Consider the following 20,607-nt stretch of genomic DNA (forward strand, 5'->3'; position numbering starts at 1 on the left):
GGAGAGGGAATCTTGAGGAGGGCAGGGGGGAAAGGTGGGAGGTGGACATTGAGAACAAAAGGGGGGCATGTGGTGAGGAGTGGTCAGTGAAGACGGGGGGGTGGAGAGGAGGGCGCCCCGGGGGATTTAGTCAGAAAGGGGAGGGGTAAAACAGGGATTCGGGGGCAGGAGGGGGTACACAGGCACACTCGGGGGGGGGGGGGGGGGGGCAGAGGTCACACAGGCAACTCGGGGGGCAAGAGGGGGCACACAGGCAACTCGGGGGCAAGAGGGGGCACTCTCGGGGACAAGGGGGGTACACCAGCACACTTGGGGGGGTAAGGGGGCTACGCCAGCACACTTGGGGGGTAAAGGGGGTACACAGGCACACTCGGTAAGGGCGGTACACAGGCACACTCAGGGGCACAGGCACTCGGGGGCAAGGGGAGGTACACGGGCACACTCGGGGGCAAGGGGGGTACACATGCACACTCGGGGGCAAGAGGGGGGGTGGCATACTCACGGAGCGGCACTGCGGTGTACCGTGGTAGACCGGGCCTTCGTTGTGGGCCTTAGGTGGTGAGGCCAACTCCCGCCTCCCGGTTGTTGCCATTGGTTTAAGGGCCGAAGGCAACCAGTGGGAGAGGGGGGCGGGAGCTGGCACAGAAGAAACGGGAAGCAATGGCCAAACAATAGCACACAGAGCAAGGAACAGCCATCTTGGAAGGCCTTGCCACATGTTGAAATTAGGCAGTACAAAGCAAGAATTAAATGAAATGCTAGGTTAAAAACGCACGAAGCGCAGCATGATGGTAACGGCAGTCAAGGAAAAACAAGCACGATCGTATCGTGTTAATTGCAGCCAAGATTGCAGTCGCTCGCCTCAGTGAGCACAAGTCTGAAAACAATGTCCCATTTTCCTTACCCCACAGCGGTGCGCATCTTGTAGTTTGTCCGGCGCAAGGTAGAGGTTGCTGAGGGGCAGAGGGGAAGGCTCCATCACAGAGGGAGGTGAGAGCAGGAAAGGCTAGATACATGTATTGATGGGCTAGACGCATGTATTGTTCCAAAGAGATGCAGAGCACATGTTTGCACTTGTTAATAGAGATTCCTTACACTCACACTTTGAACATGGTCCCCTCTTATTAATTAACAAACTACCTTGCACTTGCAGCCCATTTCAGGCTGTCGTTGGGAGACCTATTTTAGCAATCTGAATGCTGCTCAGCCTTTAGCGGCTACCAGCTCAGTGGAGGGCAGTGCGACGCTTAACATGACACAATCTTGAGAGATGCTGGAAATAGATACTGAGGGCATTTTGGTAACCATCTTCTAACACACCGGGGCCGGATGGCCTCTAAGTCTGCTCCTCAATTGTGGACAGCGGTTCTTTTATTGCTATTTCAAAAAATCCTGGCTACTCGGTGTTTCCCTAGACCTGGAAGGAGGCGGTAGTTGTGATCTTCAAGAAGGGAGATAGGTCGGAACCTGCGAAGTGCCGCTCTATCTCCCTCCTTGATGCCTCCTACAGAATCTCATGTTTTATATTGTGTGCCTTTGAATGTTGGGTTGAGGATTCTGGTAGATTTTATTCTAAACCAGTTGGGCTTCCGCAAGGGCATAGGCACTTCTCTGAATTGCTTGTTGATAAAGCTTTTGTCAAACCAGGCAGTACAGACCAAATTTACTTTATACTGACATTCCTAGACTAGACATTATAAAAGCTTTTGATTGTGTAGATCGTTCTAGGCTGTGGCAGATGAGGGAATGGCACTGTCTGGATAACATTTTAGAAAACCTACATGCAGACAATAGACGTAAAGTTCAGGGGGATGCTTTTCGGGCTGGATCCTTGTCGAGCGGGGATTACGGCAGGGATGTGCATTAGTCCCTTTTTAATTTAATCTTTATATTCTTGGTATAGGGGCAGCGCTAGAACGTATGGTGGTTAATCCCCCCCTCCCTGACCCCCTGCAGACTGGGCACCTTGAAGCTGCAATATTTTTTATATGCGGACAACCTCGTCGTTATGGATTGTACCGCAATGGTCCTCCAAAGGTTGCTAAATACTGTGGTTGATTACTTCGGGGATTTGGGCTTCGACACACATGTGCCCAAGTCAAAGATCCTCGTTTTGAATCGACGTAGGATTCTTTCGGGTAGGTCCGATTTTGTGTCGTACATAAATAGAACCAGATTGTAGGAGGTTTCTGAATTTCAGTGTATTGGGGTTCTGTTAAAAGCAAAAAGGTCTTTCGGACTGGCGAATCGGGCTCTTAAGCTCGAAGCAATTGCGGCAGTGACCCAATTAAGAGTATTGGATCGGAAATTTGGGTGCTTCTCCCTGCTAACTGTTGTGAAAATGTATAACCAAATTTTAGTTCCAAAGCTGATTTATTGGGCAGAGATACAAGAATAGGGTTTGTCCTGGCCAAGGCTTGAGTCGTTCATCTGAAAGCGAGTGCCGGCACTCCGCATGGGTACTCCAATTGCAGCCCCGTGACACATTTTGGGACTTGATCCGCTGGAATTACTTGTTAATTGGTAAGAAGTATCTTGTTCCCTCCAGCTTTTTCCCTTTTTGGGCAGCTTAATGCTCTTTAAACGGGGCGATTGCACCCCCTGAATGTTTGTATCAAAGGTGTTATATATCCTGGAGGTAAATGGGATACTGTTGGAGGATTTGGAGTATAGATCATCCAGGATTAAGAAGAAATTACTTAAATGCTTGGATTGCAAATAGACGATGCCTTGAGGCTTACAAAATCTGTGCTCTTTTCTCTTTGGGTATCTAACCATATTATCGAATACTGAAATGTATGGGAAGATATCCATCTAAACAATCAAGGGAATTTTGGCTACGTGTAAAATTAAACTTGTTAACTAATGATGTCCTAGGTGCAAGGAACAGACTGCTGAAGGAACAACGGGCGTGTCGTCTATGTAGGAAATGTAAAGAAACCATAAAGCATACAACTATTGAATGTCCAGCATTTGTTAAACAGCGGAGTGAAATGTTTGACTTGTATTTTAAAACCAGACCACTGTTTACATGGGTAATGTTGTGGTGGTATTTTCTTCTAGTGCCAAATGATCAATTGGTTAGAACTATGATGAATTTTGAAAAGTATAGTAATTGACTCAGAGCTTTTTTTAATGTGATGAAGTTACTAGGAATTGGTATGTGATTTTTAAAAAATATATATTTTTTTTAGATCTTTTATTCCCTCTCATTTATGTATAAATTGACTTGTTTCTTTTTAATTCTGTTTTATGTGTGTAAAGTTTCACTTCTTGAAGCTAGATAACACAATAACAAATTGAATGAAAGTTAATTATAGTCCTCTTTTTGAGACTAGGCTTTGGACCGATCATGTGGGATCAAAGTGGGCAGCCTTGGCAGCAATGGCCTTTAAACCAGCAACAGTGGATGCAGACCTTCCAGCACCAACAGGACCCGAGTAAGTATACGACAAGCCTTGTTGGTGACAATGGAACTGTTTTTGGATTTGGAGAACTTGGCATTGCTGTCCTAAGCGTCCATGTTGAAGCAAATGTACTATGTATAATTCCGATACTGAATGTTTTCTGTTTATATTGCTTTAAAGCTTGCCTTTTGCCCAGGATCTTGAGAATGTACAGCAAATAGGATGGGGTAAATGGGAAGGATGGATCTAGATTAAAGTCTGTTCTCTTGTCTCAAAGTACAACTCTTCTCTCTGGTAAGGGCTAACGCTCCATGTGGTTTTCTATCAAAAGGTCTGCTTACTCTGGTAATTTTTGTCCACCTAAGTAAAACCTTTGATGCAAGTGCACATTAAGTTTAAAGCTGGAATTCTTCTTGCCACTTAATGGTGAAGTTTAAATCCCAAATCTATAATCAGAACGCTGGCAAACATGCCTTGGAAACGACAGGGAATGTAGTCTATTAGCCTTTTGGGCCCAAAGCATTGATGGAGCCCTAACGGGCAGACTTTGTTCAATTGCTTGTGGATGGGACACAACTGTGTAATTTGGGCTTCGTTGATCCTTTGAAGGCTGGGTTGGGCTGATTATTATATGTTTGGTTCAAAACTAATTTATCAAAAAATATTAACAAACTGCACCTCACATGCAATGATTGTCCACACAGCCACCACCCTTCTATCTGGAAATGTGCAAATCATGTGAAGGTAAGGAAGATGAAGGAAAAGGTTAATTCTAACTTAAATTTTGCATCACTACACCAGTCTTGGATTCAAATACTATGAATTGTTTATGGGTAGCATCTGTTTGGAACGGCGTTCAACAAAAAACACTTACAGTATCATCCTGCTATCTGTTGGTTGTACTTTGAATAGTCAGGTAAGATATTTATATTAAACATGGTGAACATCGACCCAAAATCTGTCTATAATTGTAACCAGTCATGACCTGGAGTAGAACTGAATATTGGGGGGGGGGGGGGGTGGGTGGGTGTGTGTGTGTGTGTGTGTGTGTGTGTGTGTGTGTTGTCTTAAAACAGCAATGCCTTTTATAAGTGCCTATGGTACACTGGGAGGGATTGCATCCTTTGATGTGAAATGATGTTCCACTGGGAACCCTAGGATTCTAAAAGCGCATTTCTTTTTTCCTCATTTAGAGGTCACCGCACACTTTGAGCCAATCATTTATTGACACCAAGAATACCAAAGTACACCCAAGGGGTTAGGACTTGTTTTAAGAGGGTTTTTCAGAATCACTGTGCTTGAGGATTCTGAGAGTTGAATCTAAAGGTGTAACCAGTTTCACAGTAAAGTCTTTGACCAAACCCTCAATGGTGAAGTGGCTGAGCAGTGTAGCTTGTATTAGGAGGAAGGCTTCTGTGAAGTGCAGTTAACAAGAACAGTCTGCTAATGGACAGAGGTCCACATAGAAAAGTACCTAAATATATATATTGCACATAAGCAAGCATTCAGTTCAACGCACTACTAAGTGTGAGGTTATTGTGAGTAAGACTCTCACACAGAGGTATACCTTTTGCTATACACCTTTATTAAAAGAAATGGGTTGGAGAAAAGCCCATCTTTCCCTAACTCTAGGTGTTCCCCTGCCTCAACAAAAGGAACTCAGTTCCCTGTCAAGATGTTCACAATGAGTCTTCCGTCCTATGTCCGAAACTGTTAGGAAATATTTCTTTACAGCACCTTTCCCTCCATTTTTATGTACCCCAAACTGTTTGCTTTTATTTTTGAATCTGATCTATTTTTCCTGTTTAGTTTCAGCTTTCACTCTGCTGGCTTTTGCTAATTTGGCATGGGGAAACTGACATTTACTCCAGGCTGTCCATTGGGAAACATTGTTGCATTGTCATCCCTTTTCGTAACTTTTTAGCATTGTGCAATGCATCTTACAATGCAGTACAATGGGATACACTTTTTGTTTTACCGTAGAGTAACACTCAGGATTGTGGGTTACTGTAGGTGTTCGTAAGGTACAAGCTGGTGGCAGCAGTTGCTTTTTTGCTATTTTTTGGTGCATTCTTACTTTAGCCTTTACCGCCTTTGGCTACCTACTGTGTCTAGTGTCCAGACATGGGCCTGCCACAGGGTTTTTCGTTTGTACCCTGGCCATCTTGTATTTAACCCTTCTTGTTGACTTATGGGGACTTCAGTGCTGAGAAAGCACAGGCATTTCGTGTGCTACTGCAGGGCAATGTGTGTTTGATGCCAGGAAGTGGGTTGGAAATGTCTGCATCCAATCCACTTACTGGTTGCAGTGTGTCTAAATGGTATGCATGAGTTATGCCACCGGTGGTCCTGATGGATGGACCACTGCTGGGGTGTGTGTGTGACAGATTTTTGATTGGCTAGTGGGAATTTCGTCTCTTACCTTACAAAACTGGCTTAGAGATCTACCTGGCCTCAGACAAACTCCTTGAGTGGGCAGTGCAATGAACCTGGGTGTGTTTGAGGGTGGCCGGTCCTTTGGGTGAACCTAAGGTCCCTTGTGCGCATCCTTACCAGCCGGTTTATGATTGAACGACCGGATGCCTCTTCCGCACAATGTTTTGTTGCCCGCGGGGGCGGCTCCCTTGATTTATGTGGATACGTCGGTGGAGGGGCTGGTGTGGCACCCTTCTCCGTTACATCCCTGGAAATGTCCACCTCATGAGGCTTCCTCAGGTTCCGAAACAATCTCCTGAAGACGCCTTTTTCGGTAAATTTCAACCGCTTAGTCGCACCGACCCCCATGAGGGAATATTTCAAAGGGCTTTTCAAGGAGATATGTCCACCTGCGCCTCCGGCTCCACCTGTTCCTCCGGTGGTTCCGCCGGCGCCTCCTTTGCCCGTGGTGCCTCCCCCTGCTCTTCCGCCTTTGCCACCGTTGTCCCCAGTGGACAAGGCAGTGCCTGACACGGCTCAGCAGGATCCTGACCTGTCAGATGACCCTCAAGGCGATCAGGACAACGAGGACCTTCCCCGCTCTATCAGAGCTTTCCATGACTGGGTGCTGGACATGATGAGTTTTAGATGTTCCGGTGCCCGAGGCACCCGCTCCGCAGGAGGGCGTGCTTTCTGGGGCGTTCACCTTGTCTCCCTTGGAGCGTACCGGCCTGTTCCTGCAGAAGGACGTTCTGGCCGAGGTCCGAAGAGTTTGGGAAAAGCCACACTCGGGACTTTTTGTCAATAAAAAGATTGACGCAAGGTACAGGCTGCATTCTTCAGAAGAAGTGGTCTTGTCTGCCTCCCTCCTCCACAGTAGTGGCTGCGGCTACGTTGCAATCCAGACCTGCAGCATCCTCTTCTGCGACGGCTACTCTGGTCTTGGGAAAGGAGGACAAGCTCCTGGACTACCTAGGGAGGAACATCTTTGCCAATTCAGCCTTGCAGCTCAGGCCGGCCAATGCAGAATTGATTTTGGCGGGAGATAACATGCGGATGTGGAAAGGTCTGTCGGAGTTTGAGGAGCACATTCCGGTCGAGAAGTTGGAAGATTTCCGAGGTGGCCTTTCCGATGCCAGGGTCTTGGCCCAGGATCTCCCGGAGGCTGCGGCTCATCGCGTAGACACCTCGGCTCGGGGCCTGATGCTTGGGGTTGATACCTCGCGGCAAGCGTGGCTGCATGCCACTAAGTTTTCGAAGGAAGTGCAAGACAAGGTACTGGACCTTCCATTCGATGGTAAGGAGCTTTTTCACTTTTCTACTGATGCAGAGCTCACCAAAACCAAGGATAGCACTCAGACGGCTAAATCATTGTCTGTTCTGGTTAAAGCTCCTTTCAAATCCCAGAGACCGTTGTCGCAAAGTCGACCTTCCTCTGGTTTTAGGTGCTTCCTCGACCGCAAATCTCGGAGAGTGGATACTCCTGCAGGGAATAACCGCCGTAGACAACAGCGTACGCGGTTTTTCTCCCGCTCCTCAGCCTCCTCGTCAGGTTCAGGTGGCACCGCCACCGATCAGCCTGCCAAATGAGGGTTTTCCGCGCTCGCACGAGACCCCGGTGGGAGGACGCATTGCGTCTCATTGGGAGGCTTGGCAGACCATCACAGAAGACAGATGGGTCTTGTCAGTCGCTAAAGCGGGCTTCCGCTTGCCTTTACCCCATACCCCACCCCTCAACCCTCCTATTCAGCTGTCGGGCTCACCCTCCCTCAAGGCCGAGGTTCAGAAACTTCTGCACCTCAGAGCTGTGGAACCCGTTCCCCTTGGGGAGCGAGGGGAGGGCTTTTACTCCCGGCTGTTTACGGTGCCCAAACCCAACCAGGCTGGCCTGCGCACCATCCTAGACCTTTCCCAGTTCAATCTTTTCCTACCCCAGGAGAAGTTCAAGATGATCACGCCCGGCCAGATTCGCTCCTCTTTCAGATGGGCGATTGGCTCAGCGTGGTGGATCTTCAGGATGCGTACATGCATATCCTGATTTGGAATCCACACAGGAGATGCCTCTGCTTCTCTTTGTGAGAGGAGCACTTCCAGTTTCGGGTGCTTCCTTTTGGCCTCAGCTCGGCGCCGCGTGTCTTCACGAAGATGATGCCGGTGATTGCGGCCTATCTTCGTCTCCAGGGTATCTATGTGTATCCCTATTTGGACGACTGGCTCTTACGCAGCCCTTGTCCGTTAGCAGCAGCGGGCAACCTCCAGTCTCTCCTTCAGCTCCTGTTCTTGGGCTGTCGGTGTACTGGCGGAAATCCTCCATGACGGTCTCACAGGACCCGACTTTCCTGGGTTTTCGTTGGAACACGATCGACTGCCGAGTGTATCTGACCGGGGACAGAATGGCGGATCAGTTGGCCACGTGTCAGATGTTTGCGCAGTCGGAGAGCATGTCGGTCTGGTGGTTCCAGAGGCTTCTGGGCATCATGGCTTCGTGTGTACTGGCTCTTCGGAGTTCTTGGCGGCAGGCTGTGGACCCGGATTCCAAGCGGATAATGATTCCGGATTCCATGAGAGTGGACCTGGACTGGTGGTCATTTCTCAGCAACCTGTCAGTGGGTGCAGGGTTTCAGGACCCAGCCCCCATGGTGACGATCACAACTGACTCCTCCCTTTTGGGGTGGGGTGCGACGTTAGATCTTCAGGTCTTGGACCTCTGGTCGCCTCAGGACAAGCTCCTGCACATAAATCATTTGGAGCTTCTGGCGATCTTTCTGGTGCTCAAGGCGTTCAGACCGCTCATTGTCAACAAGGTGGTCCGCATAAGAACGGACAATGTATTACATAAACAAGCAAGGGGGAACAAAGTCTCCCCCTCTCGTGGACCTGTCCATCCAGATTTGGGAGTGAGCCGTGCTTCATGGGGTCTGGCTGCTTGCAGTGCTCAACCCGGGCCAGCTGAATGTCACAGCGGATGCCCTCAGCCGGCGGACAGTGGTCAGCTACGAGTGGGAGTTGAAGGCGGAGATCCTCTAATGGATTCTTCTTGCGTTGGGACACACCGGAGATGGACCTCTTCGCCACGCCGATTAAACAAGAAGCTTCCTCAGTACGCCTCCAGAGGGGGGCTGGGAGCCTCCTCTCTGGGGGATGCTCTCGAGATTCCATGGCACAACACGAGAGCTTAAGCCTTCCCGCCTCTGCCCCTAGTTCATCTAGCAATTTGGAAGTTGAACTCTGTGAACTGTTCTCTTCTACTGATAGCCCCGTGGTGGCTGGCCAGGTTTTGGTTCTCAGAACTTCCAACACCTGTCGGTGTGTCCGCCGCTCAGGTTACCAGTAACTCCCGATCTTCTTCACCAAGGGGAACAACCGATGTGGCACCCCTCCCCACAATCGCTCAACTTGGCAGCATGGTGCCTGAGTTCAAGTCTTTAGAGCATTTGAGTTTGTCTGCGGATAACATGCGCATTATCCAGCCAGCCAGGAAACCCTCGACCAGATCTCAATACAAGAGTAAATGGCTCAGGTTCCGTCATTGGTGTTTGGAGAAAGAGTTGGATCCGAGGGTGGCAACTATTGACACAGTGCTGTCCTTCGTATCCTCCCTAGCAAAGTCGGGGGTTCATGTTCTGTCTTGCAGGACTTATCTCTCATCGGTTTCCGCTTACCTTTCTACAGACCTGTGTTCTTATTCTCTAACCCGGTGGTGAAGAGACATTTTGCTGGCTTGACACGCCTCTACCCTCCGGTTCGTACTCCGCACCCGCCTTGGGACCTAAATGTAGTCCTGACGGCGCTGTGCCATAAACCCTTTGAGCCAATGGCTATGGTTGACCTCAAGTACGTGTCCTGGAAAGTGTCCTTTCTGGTCGCCGTAATGTCGGCGAGGAGAGTGAGTGAACTCCAGGCATTGTCGGTGGAGCATCCTTTCTTGGTCTTTCACAAGGACAAGGTAGTCCTTCGGACAAACCCGGCTTTCCTACCGAAGGTAGTGACCGAATTCCATCTGAATCAGTCAATCTCCCTTCTGGTCTTTTTTCCGAACCCTGCCTCGGAGGCTGAAAGGTTTCTACACTGTCTGGACATCCGAAGAGCTCTTAAGTTCTACCTGGACAGGACTTCCGAGCTTCGGAGTTCTTCTCAACTTTTTGTGACCTTCGGTAACCCTCAGGGCAGGCTGGCGTCTAAGGCATCTATTTCCAGATGGATTGCCGCCTGTATCACAGTCTTTCACCGTCCAAAAGCTGAAACCTCCTAAAGGTATCCATGCACACCTGGTGCGGGGCAAGGCAGCTGCGGTTGCTTTTCAGAAATATGTTCCCTGGGAGTCCATCGCTAAAGCAGCTACTTGGGCCTCCCCATCTGCTTTCTGTAAGCATTACTGCCTCGATATGAGCTCTAGAGCTGACGCTCAGTTTGATCAGGCTGTGCAAAAGCACCTGTTTCAGTAAGGGGTATTTCCATCCAACCATAGTTCCTGTAAGGAGTGCTTGGGAATCTCCCACAAGTATGGAGGAAAGGGGACGGGACATAGGAGTATTACCAGGTTACTCACCGAAGTGACCACCTTACTCCTAGTCCATAGTCCTTTCCTCCATACGCCCGCCCGCCGTCCCCTCTAATAAGGTTCCTCTGTTATTGCTCATGGGTCTTGGACCCTGCGATAGAAAAGGACTGATGGGTGATGCGCGGGGCGGAGCCAAGGTGGACGGGGTTACGGCCGCGTGCCGGGCCCCGTGCAGGAAAGGGAGGAGGGACACATTTTTGAAAAAAAATGTGGATGCTTTTTACAAAGTGCTCCGGTCCCGTCCCACAGGACGGAGAGATGTCCCACAAGTATGGAGGAAAGGGGACTATGGACTAGGAGTAGGGTGGTCACTATGGTGAGTAACCTGGTAAATTTTTAAACCAGATTACAGCAAGGCTCTACCAACAGTGAGGGGGTAGCTCTCGCCATTCCTTTTGGGGGCAATCCTTCCCATGTCCCCCCACCCATAATCGGTACGGAACAGGGAATGCGCCATGGTCCTCCGTACAAGGGGCATCTGCCACAGGTCAATATCCGTAAAGAGGCCAGCGCTGTGGCAAAAGGAAGGGGTAGAAATTCCACCCCAAGTGACCCCCTGGCCTCGGCTCAAAAATGACTCGCCAGTCCGGGTACCTTGGTCGGGGGACGAATAACATAATTCCTTCATGCATGGGAGGGAATCGCCACAGACCAGTGGGTGCTCAAGACAGTCGCCCACGGTTACTTCATTGAGTTCAGCCGGCCACCTCGATATCGACCACCAACATCCAGACGCCTATCGCCAGAACACCTGAAGATCCTGCTACAAGAGGTGGAGATCCTTCAAGAAAAGGGTGCAATAGAAATCGTCCCCATTCTACAGGTAAACAAGGGTATTTATTCAGTGTACTTCCTTGTACTGAAAAAGGATCTCGCCATGCTTACTGTTAGACTTGCGCCCAGCAAACATGTTTGCCATGCCTCAAAAGTTCTGAATGACCATATTACAGGAGGCAATCCCTCTGCTAACACAGGTGGATTACATGGCAACATTGGACATGGAAGATGCATACTTTGTATTTCAGTGCTGCCAGCGCACAGAAAGTGCCTAAGGTTAATGATGTAAGACAAGCACTATAAATTCAGGGTCCTTCCCTTCGGCATCGCCTCAGCCCCAAGGGTTTTCACGAAGGTACTTCCATTAGTAGTGGCACACCTGCGCAGGCAGTCCATTCCAGTATATCCTTACCTCGACACTTGGCTAATAACTGGGAATTCGTACGGAGCATGCCTATCAAACACCTAGAAGACAGTAGAGCTCCTATTCACTCTGGGATTCTCGATCAACGAGAAAGTCCATCCTAGACTCCAACCAAGTCGAGCAATTTCTGGGGGCTCCAATTCGGACCAAAGACTGGCTCGTCTTTCCCTCCAACGAGAGGCTTCAGAATGTTGTTCCAGATCCCACACTATGTAGCCAATCGCAAGGTGACTGTGTGCAGAGCCATGCGACTGTTAGGAATGATAGCCTGCTGCATGCATCTAGTCCCACACGCGCATCTACTCATGTGACCCATGCAAGAGTGGCTCTCTAGCCAATGGTGTCAGGTCAGCAGGCAGCGGGACGATCTAGTGGTTGTCTCGGCAGCCCTCGTTCAGTCCCTGCAGTGGTGGTCAAGGGAGACCCTCTTGCAGGGGAATAACATTCCCCATCCTCACATTAGAAGCCACTCTCACCACGTCACATCTCTGACTGGGGGGGGGCGCCTCACCTCCTTCACCAGACAGCGCAAGACGTGTGGTCCCCAGCGTTGGCAAGCAACTACATAAACCTGTTGGAACTGCTAGCAGTATTAAAGGCCCTGAAGGCATTCCAAACAGACCTCCAGGGGAAGACGGTCCTAGTCTTCACGGACACTACCTCGGCCATGTACTACCTGAACAAACGGGGGCACGCACTCTCCCATGCTATCCAAACTGTCCCAGAACATTTGGAAGTGGGCTCTCAAACACAAGATGTTCCTCCTGTCGCAACACTTACCAGGGGTACTCGATCTACTGGCAGACGTGCTCAGCAGAGACTTCCCACTATCCATAGAGTATGAATGGCAGCTGCACGAAGACATTCTATTCAACGTCTTCGCAGACTGGGGCCTCCCAGAGATTGACTTGTTCGCAACTCTGAAGAATGCGCAATGCCCAGATTATACCTCCAGGTACACGAAGAACCGCTCCGAGAGGGAATGGTCTCTGGATAACATGGTCGGGGAAATTTGTCTACGCTTTACCCGCCCACCCCCCGCCCCCACCCCGACTTCTTTACTCAACAAGATAGTGCACCAGGAACCAGTCGTGATGATTCTGGTGGCCCTGATGTGGCCCGACAACCCTGGTTCTCTCACTTCATGGCAATGCCAGTCGCTCCGGTGAAGAAACTGCCATGCCTGTACAACATGCTGTCGTAAGATTGGGGAGAGACACTGCATCCATGCCCACAAACTCTCAATCTAGCAGTCTGGCTCCTGAGGTCATAGTGTTCGGACACCTCCACCTCCCTCAGAGATGCATGGACATACTTAGGGAAGCACAAAAACCCAACACAAGACATTGCTACTCCAATAAATGGAAACGCTTCGTCATCTGATGCAATACCAAGATCATCAACCTGACTGATTCATCTTCCACAGATGATTGTCCTGTACCTGACTCATCTACTAGACTCGGGGTTAGTTTTCTACTCTCTAAAAGTACACTTAGCTGCACTTTCAGCCTACACCACATAGAAGAAGGTTTCATGGTGGAAAATACCAGCAATCGAGGCCTTTATGGAGGGGGTTAAAAGACTTCACCCCCCTATTTCCAAACCAGCTCCTGGATGGCACCTGAATGTTGTATTAACTAGACTAATGGGACCTCCTTTCTTAACCTATGCTTAATGCTAGCCTTAAAGCACTCACTTACAAAACCGCCCTTCCTGGTCGCAGTTACATCAATGATATGATGTTTTATTTATATCGCGCTCATACACAAGTGTTTCATAGTGCGACCAAGCAAAGGGAGCGGAACAGGGGAGAACAGACACGTGGCAAGTGCATGATTAATCAGAGTATATCTGATAAGTGTAGAGGAAGGGGGGGGCTGTATGGGTACGGAAACAGATCCCAGTGCCAGGTGTAGCCCGGAGGCAGTTCAGAAGGGAGACTGGGTGCGCAGGTACCTGGGCCCGAAGGACAGAGGGTGGCCAGGTGCACGATGCCGAGCGAGAGAAACAGATTAGCAGGGGAGAAGAGGGGCAAAGAAGAAGCGAAGAGTAAGGTCTTGAGGTGCTTTCGGAACCGGAGATGGTTCTCCTAAAGTTTCAGGGTGGTCGGGTGGCTGTTCCAAAGGGAGGCCCCAGCCGAAGACTGAGATCTGCCCCCAGCAACACCCGACCCTGAGGGAATTTGACGTAGAGGAGTGAAGGGCTTGAGAAGGTAGGTATTTACGGAGGGATAGTTGAAGGTATTTCTGTCCCAGGCCCCAGAAAGCATTGTGGACAATGCAGAGGGTTTTACATTTTAATCCTTGCATCCACAGGGAGCCAATGAAGGGATTTCAGAGCTGGAGAGATACGATCCGAGGGCTTGAGGCTGAGGACAAGTCTCGCAGTCCTGTTCTGGATTAGTTGTAAAGGGCGGAAGGTGGAGACAGGTAGATTTAGAAAGAGGTTGTTCCAATAGTCCAACCTGGAGAGAACCAGAGCTTGGCAGACTGAGCTTCTGGGGGAAGGAGAGGAAAGGCAGAGTACCTCTAAGGAGGTGCAATAAGAAGTTTGACATGTTAGAGATGCCAGGTATGTGTGGAGTCAAAGATGACCCCGAGATTCTTAGCCTCACAAGTATGGGTAGGCGGAGGGCCAAGGGAGGGTGGCCAGAGAGTGAGGGGAAAGGATGATGGTGTCCCAATGAGGAGGAAATCAGTTTTATTGGCATGAAGACAAAGATCGTTGGCAGCACACCAATTTTGAATGGCGGATAGGCAATCCGAGATGAGGGAAGGCGAGGAGGTGGCTGAAGGAAGCCTGAAAATTAGTTGTCATCAGCATAGTACTGAAAATTTGAGCAGAAAATGGAAGTGCAGTAGGCGAGAGTTGCCAGGTATTGGTTGAAAAGCTAGGGTGAGAGGTTAGACCCCTGGGGAACACCACAGGTAGAGAAGGAGATGGTGGATAGGAAGGACTCGAGTGTTACCTGGGAGGGTCGATCAGAAAGGAAAGGGGTCAGCCAGGCCAGAGCCTGATCAGTGATACCCAGGTTGTCATTGAGATTGAGCAGGATGGTATGGTTGACCGTGTCGAAAGCAGAGGAGCGATCAAGAAGGATGAGGATAGAGCGAATGTTAGAGTCAAGGTTAGAGAGCAGGTCTTCACGTATGTTCAGGAGAGCAGTTTTCGTGCTTCTGGCAGCTCTGAATCCAGATTGGTGGTCATGGAGAGAGCCAACAGAGTCAGAAAGAAGGTTAAGCTGGGACATGGCCAATTTTTCCAGCAGCTTCCCCAAAAAGGGAGTCATGGAAATTGGGCGGTGGTTAGCCGGACAAGAGGGGAGCAGCTGTGGGTTTCTTGGGGAGGGGATGTACAAGGGAGTGCTTGAAGGGGGGGGGGGGGAGGGAAAGATCCAGAGGCAAAGGAATAGTTGCAGAAATCGGCCAGGGCCGGAGCGAGGGTATCGATGTGGTCCTTGATGGTTTTAGAGGAACTTGGGTTGACCTGTTTTGATGAGTCTTTCATAGATCAAACTTGTCTAGCAATCTCATCCGGGGAGAAAAGAGGAAATGAGGAGAAAAAGGAGGATGGGGGGGTGGCTGAATGAGGGTCAGCAAGCCGGGAGGGTGAGGAGGCGAGGTGGAGGAGAGGGTGGATAAGATGTCTTTGGAATGAAAGTGAGAGGCTTGGGCATTGCAAAGAGGGGGGCGTGGAGACTGCAGCAGGGTTGGCCAGCTCCTTGCAGATTTTAGAGTTCGGCCAAGTTGTTAGATGCCTCAGAGACGCGGGCTTGAATGTGAGCTCTCTTCTTGGAGTGGACAGAGAGACGGTATTGGCTTTGGAGCAGGCGGCAAGCCAGTTTGTCAGAGGATGAGCAGGAAGCCCTCCATTTCCTCTCAGCCGCCCTACACTTTCATTTGAGTGTAGATGGGTCCGTCGTACCAGGAATTACACTTGGCTTTGGACTTCAAACGGATCCTCATGACAGGGGCAAGAACATCAAGAGTAGAAGAGATAGAGTAGTAGAGCAGGGACAGGGCTGTGTCCGGGTCTGGAGGGGGGAGGAGATAGACAGATGGGAGGAGAGGAGGCAATGATCACTCCAGGATAGAGGGGTGGAGAGGGGGAGGCCAGAGGAGATAAAGACATCAAGTGTGTGACCAGCAGAGTGAGTCGGGCCAGAGGGGAGGATAGAGAGGGAAAGTGAGTTGCAGAGGTCTCGAAAGAGCGCAGATGAAGAACAGGGAGAATCCAGATGGATGTTGAGATCACCAAGGAGGAGGAGTTTGGTGGTTGAGGCCAGGAGGGAGGAGGCAAGGTCTGCCCATTCGGAGAGAAAAGAAGTAATTTGCCGACGGTGCCGGTTGAGAGTTGTAACGGTGAGAGAGCCTGCAGACAAGGCATTCAAAATACGAGTGTCTGAATGGGGATGATAGAGGCAGGAATCCACTCGGGGAAGATCAGGACTACTCCCCCTCCAGGCCAGTTGGATCTGGGGGCGGAGAGGATCTTGTAGCGGTCAGGGATGAGTGTGTCAAAACTCATGACGGAGCTAGCCGTGAACCACGTCTCGGTAAGACCGAGGACGTTAAGGACAAGTTCTTCTAGGAGGTGACAGATGTCAGAAGAGTGTTTGACAGCAGAACGAGAGTTGAGAGTGGCAAGATGTAGAAGGTTGCCAGCCTTAAAAACCTTCCAGGGAGGGGTACAAATTAGGGGTACGCCCTGCGGAGGTGAGGAGGGAGCTTGGGATGAGGTAGAGGGAGAGGAGGCCAAGGTAGCTAAGTTAGGAGACTAAGGGACAGCTGCAGAAGTGAGGAAGTTGATGAGGCGGGGAAACCGTCTATCAAAGAGGAGATTTGCCTGAGGGCCTTGCACCACGACTGTGCCATTCAGGTAGACATTAATGTTGACTCTGGAGGAGTCAAAGAAATCCATGAGGACTGCCCAGCGGGTGCCACCATTAATGGGAGAGGAGGAGGAGGAGGTAGGGCAAAGCACTGAGGTCATATGCAGGGTCCAAAGATCAGGCGAAGGAACAAAAAAGAGAATGTCAGTGAGGGTTTGTCTGGCAGAGGCACTGGAATAAGTATCAGCGATGGGGAGGCCAGGGTTGGAAGCCAAGATCTCCTTTTTGAATTTTTTTCTTACCAGACTTGGTGAGAAGGGAAGGATAGTTAATAGAGAAGCAGTTGGAGTAATTAGGAGACGCAGATACCGCCATGAGCAAGTAGAGAGGATGGCAGTGTGAAGAATATGCAAGAAAAGCGGTAAGGAAAAGTCACTGGGCTAGCAGGTTACAGTTGAGGTCACAAAAGTAATGTGAAAAATCACTCCCAAATTGCAGTTACAAAAACACACCCAGATTTGACTATCATAGGCTATGCTGAGGCAACATCGGTGAAGGAAACGAGGCATGAGTTGGAGGCAGATGCTAGGACGTTGGCAATTAGAGAGCAAACAGGTAGACAAGTTAGAGCAAGCAGAGAGAGGAGTGAAGATCGAGAGAAAAAGAAGAGGTAGGCAGAGGAGGGCAACTATACCATGGAGAGGGAAGAGCAAGAGACTAGGTAGTCCAGGTTCACGGCTGAGTGATCTGACAGCATCCCGGAGGGTCAGGTTGTGGTAGTAACTTCATGGTAGCAGACAGGGGCCTTAGAAGTGGGCATTGGAAGAACAGGCTGGCTTGCGCCTCCCGGTCAGCCCTGATTGGAAGTTTAAATGCAGGGGAAGCCTGTGCCAGGAGGTAGGGGCAGCAAGGCTTACCTAGAATGAGGGCGTCCATGCAGGAAACTCTGGACACAGCTGTTCAAATTGTCTTTCAGCCATTTCTCCGTGGATTGTAAACTGCATCACACTGTGCTACGCACTTGCCAAGAGATCTGCCCTTGAAGCCTAGCGCGCACTCTACTCTGGACACTGGGGCTTCCATAGCATTCATTGCAAATGTTCCTCTTGAGTCCATTTATAAAGCAGCAACCTGGAGTTTTGTTTTTTTGTACACACCTTTACACAACATTACTGCCTAGATACACACTCTAGGGCTGATTCTCAGGTGGGACAAGTGGTGCGAAAACATCTTTGCTACTGTTCCTTCACACATTCCACCACAATCTCTGGGTACAACTCGCTAGTCTATGCACAGCATGTGATTCTAAGCAGATTAACGAGCATCAGAAGACCTGTATTACTTACCGTAATTGCATTTCTGATGATTGTATCTGCTTGGATTTGCATGTGGAAACACACTCGGGGAAACCGATTGGTTATTCTTTATAGTTTATTCTGAAGTGTTATGTTAATATGTTTTTAACACACACGAACACTTCGTGGGGTCCACTTTTTAGCGTGGGAACTTTTAGTTATTCATGTGCCATTTAATGGGTGGACTCAGATTATCCTTTCTTCTAGAGTAGCCCTCATAACATGCGGACTGCTATCCTTCGGAGTGGGGTGCGCAGATCTTCTGCCCATAAAGAAGTGAGGGCGGAGATTAGTGTCTGGGTAGGACTTGGGGCCACATTTCAAAGAGGAACTATTTCGTAGGTCATGGGACCTTTTTTCTTTTATTGACCTTCGTGCGAAGTGTGTGGACCCCAAGTGATGGATCACTCTTGTGATTGCTGAATAAAAAAGGGGTTATTTCGGCCCAACCGTTATCACCTCCTTTCAGGTGGTCTTGTTTTGTTATATTTTTGTTTTTTCTGGCTTTTCTTGAGGTTGTTGTTCAGGGTTGCCTTTATAATATATTCTACTTCGTCCTTTGCCACTTGGATCGGTTTTTTAGTACAGGAGTCCGTGGTATAACGTTTTTTCTTGGGGAGAAACTTCTTAAATAACACAATATGTTGCTTGGTCTTTTTCTTCAGAGGGGTATCCCGATTGGTTTCCTGGGATATCCTTGGTTTTAAAAAGAGGTCAACCGGTTTCGATGATTATTATTTCTCATCTTCAGGACCGTGGATTTTGGCCTGTCTTGGTAAGATCAGGAAAAGGATGAGGTCAGAGGAGCCGTCATCCCATCTACCTGAGGAAAGAAAAGAAAAACAGAATAGTTTGAGCACTCCCACGTCATTGGGCCCCTTTGTCCTGGGACCTTTTTTAAGACGTCTAGCGTGTAACTTGCCTGTTTTTTGACAAGTTCATCTGCGGTTTCAGCCCTTCCATCACTATCGGGTATGAGATGTGTAGTTAAAACAACACTCTGTTCTCCTCCTCTTCCCCATCTGCATAGAGATCTACGTCAGCCAGGTCAGTCAATGTTAATGCGTGGTCGCTACAGAGTACTGTACGCCATTCCATGTCCTACACCTCTTTCCTGCATGAGATCACCATGTCTTTTTGTGTGCACCTCCTCTAGATACAGCAGTGCCCGTGTGCCTGGGGTATTGTACTTGTGCCATGAGGGCCTGAACAGAAATTCTGGAGGTAGTCTAAATGTCTTTCACTTTATCCCTGGCAGCCAACCGAATAGTATCTGGACCCCGTGTAGGAACACCTATGGGTGCAGGGATTGTCCTCGTAATGTATAGTGGGCATGTAAGATGGATGCCACTGTTGCCGGATACATACCAGGAGTGGAACACACCATAGCCTTTTCTGCCCTCCCCTTCCTGCCTGGAAGCTTCCATTGGTTACCCAAGTCGGATGCTTCCCAGGGCCAATCTGTCCTAGGCAATATTTTGCTGTGTGGTTACCATGGTCATTGTTCTCTGGGTCTTTCATTCGGTAAGTCAGATGTCCTACTGCGTTTTTAGGAGTGTTCCTAGATGTCACCCATCTTTGGGCAGTCTTTTAATCGTCTCTCTTCCATTACAGTTGCACCATTATCCCCCTACTTCTCCCCTCCCCTAACCCCCTGTAATCTGACTGTGGTTTGTGGGATAGTCTGTTCTTCCATTTGGCACCTGCAAATGAAAAACTTTTCTGTTCTCATTTGGGTAGCCAGTACCTTCCTCCTATTCCAGGCATTGTGCAATGAGCTACTGGTTTTTCTTGAACCTTCACAGAGAGAGTAGAGAAAGAGACCTGGTCAGAACAGAGGTCAATGGGTATTTGTGCCAGAGAAGGTGCCCCCGATATGTATATACTTCATGCATGCCGAACACAGGGATCTACCGCAGCAACCCCATTTTTACATGCATGTTTGGGACTAATATGTTATTTTTATACATCTGTGAAAACTAATTGCTTCACCATCTGTCTGAACTGTCCCTGCACACTGATCTCCTAGGTCCAAGCCTTGTTACTCGTCATATGCAATACAGAGCTTGAGTATACCAAATGTGAAAAAGCCTGCTCATGTGCTATCGAAACCCCTGCATCAGTATTGGTTCTGAAAATCCCTCCTAACGAGGAGCAGCCACTTTGAGTATATGGCACTCAAAAAGCCATTAAGGGGGAGGGGAGGTGAAAGGGGAGAGAGGTGGATGAGTCCACTGGGGAATAAAGGTAAAGAAAAAGGTCACAGCTACCAATCTGTTCAATAGACATCAGAATTGTAACTGGGATGTTACTTAAAGAAAAGCTAAACGGCACAGTGTCCATATAGCACTCCACTTAAGGTGACTTGTGCTACACTGTAAAAATGAAGATGAAAAACAAAAGGTGACATTCTCTGCACTGGTAGTCATAGGGACTTCACAATGCACCCCAATCAAAATGAGTGAAGTATGCGAGTGATGCAAAAGGGCCTCGCTCACCCCAAAGGTCAGCTAGTACCCACTTCTGAGGCTACTGCTTGGATTCAATCCTTCTTGGACAAACTATAAGGGTCTTCTCTAATGCATGAGCCGATCCTGAACCTATGACATGTGGAGTTCCATAGGTGTCGTGCGTCTCGCCCACGATGTATAATATTTTTACCAAGCCCCTTTTCGACAACCTTGATAATCTGGGTGTCACCTTCACGAACTATGCAGATGACACCCAGATTCTCATACCCATCACTGGTAATCGTACCGAGACCACCCTACTCAACAAGATCTACCATATTATCCAAGCTTGGATGGCCCCTGTCTTAACGATAAGACAGATCTCCT

The 20,607-nt window shown here is 49.1% G+C and overlaps 1 protein-coding gene across 4 annotated transcripts in view; it reads left to right on the top strand.

Annotated features, from left to right (window-relative positions):
* The window catches only part of PNISR (PNN interacting serine and arginine rich protein), a 508,713-nt gene that overhangs the window by 276,676 nt on the left and 211,430 nt on the right, over positions 1-20,607 (top strand). For all 4 annotated transcript variants that reach the window (XM_069606402.1, XM_069606404.1, XM_069606401.1 and 1 more), the window contains exon 2: positions 3,339-3,440. In XM_069606402.1, coding sequence (XP_069462503.1) covers positions 3,353-3,440 — 88 coding nt within the window. In that variant the 5' untranslated portion in view covers positions 3,339-3,352. The remainder of the gene's footprint in view (positions 1-3,338; positions 3,441-20,607) is intronic.

This window comes from Ambystoma mexicanum, chromosome 4p, assembly GCF_040938575.1.
Source record: "Ambystoma mexicanum isolate Mex_15411 chromosome 4p, UKY_AmexF1_1, whole genome shotgun sequence".
In the NCBI taxonomy this organism is placed as follows: Eukaryota; Metazoa; Chordata; class Amphibia; order Caudata; family Ambystomatidae; genus Ambystoma; species Ambystoma mexicanum.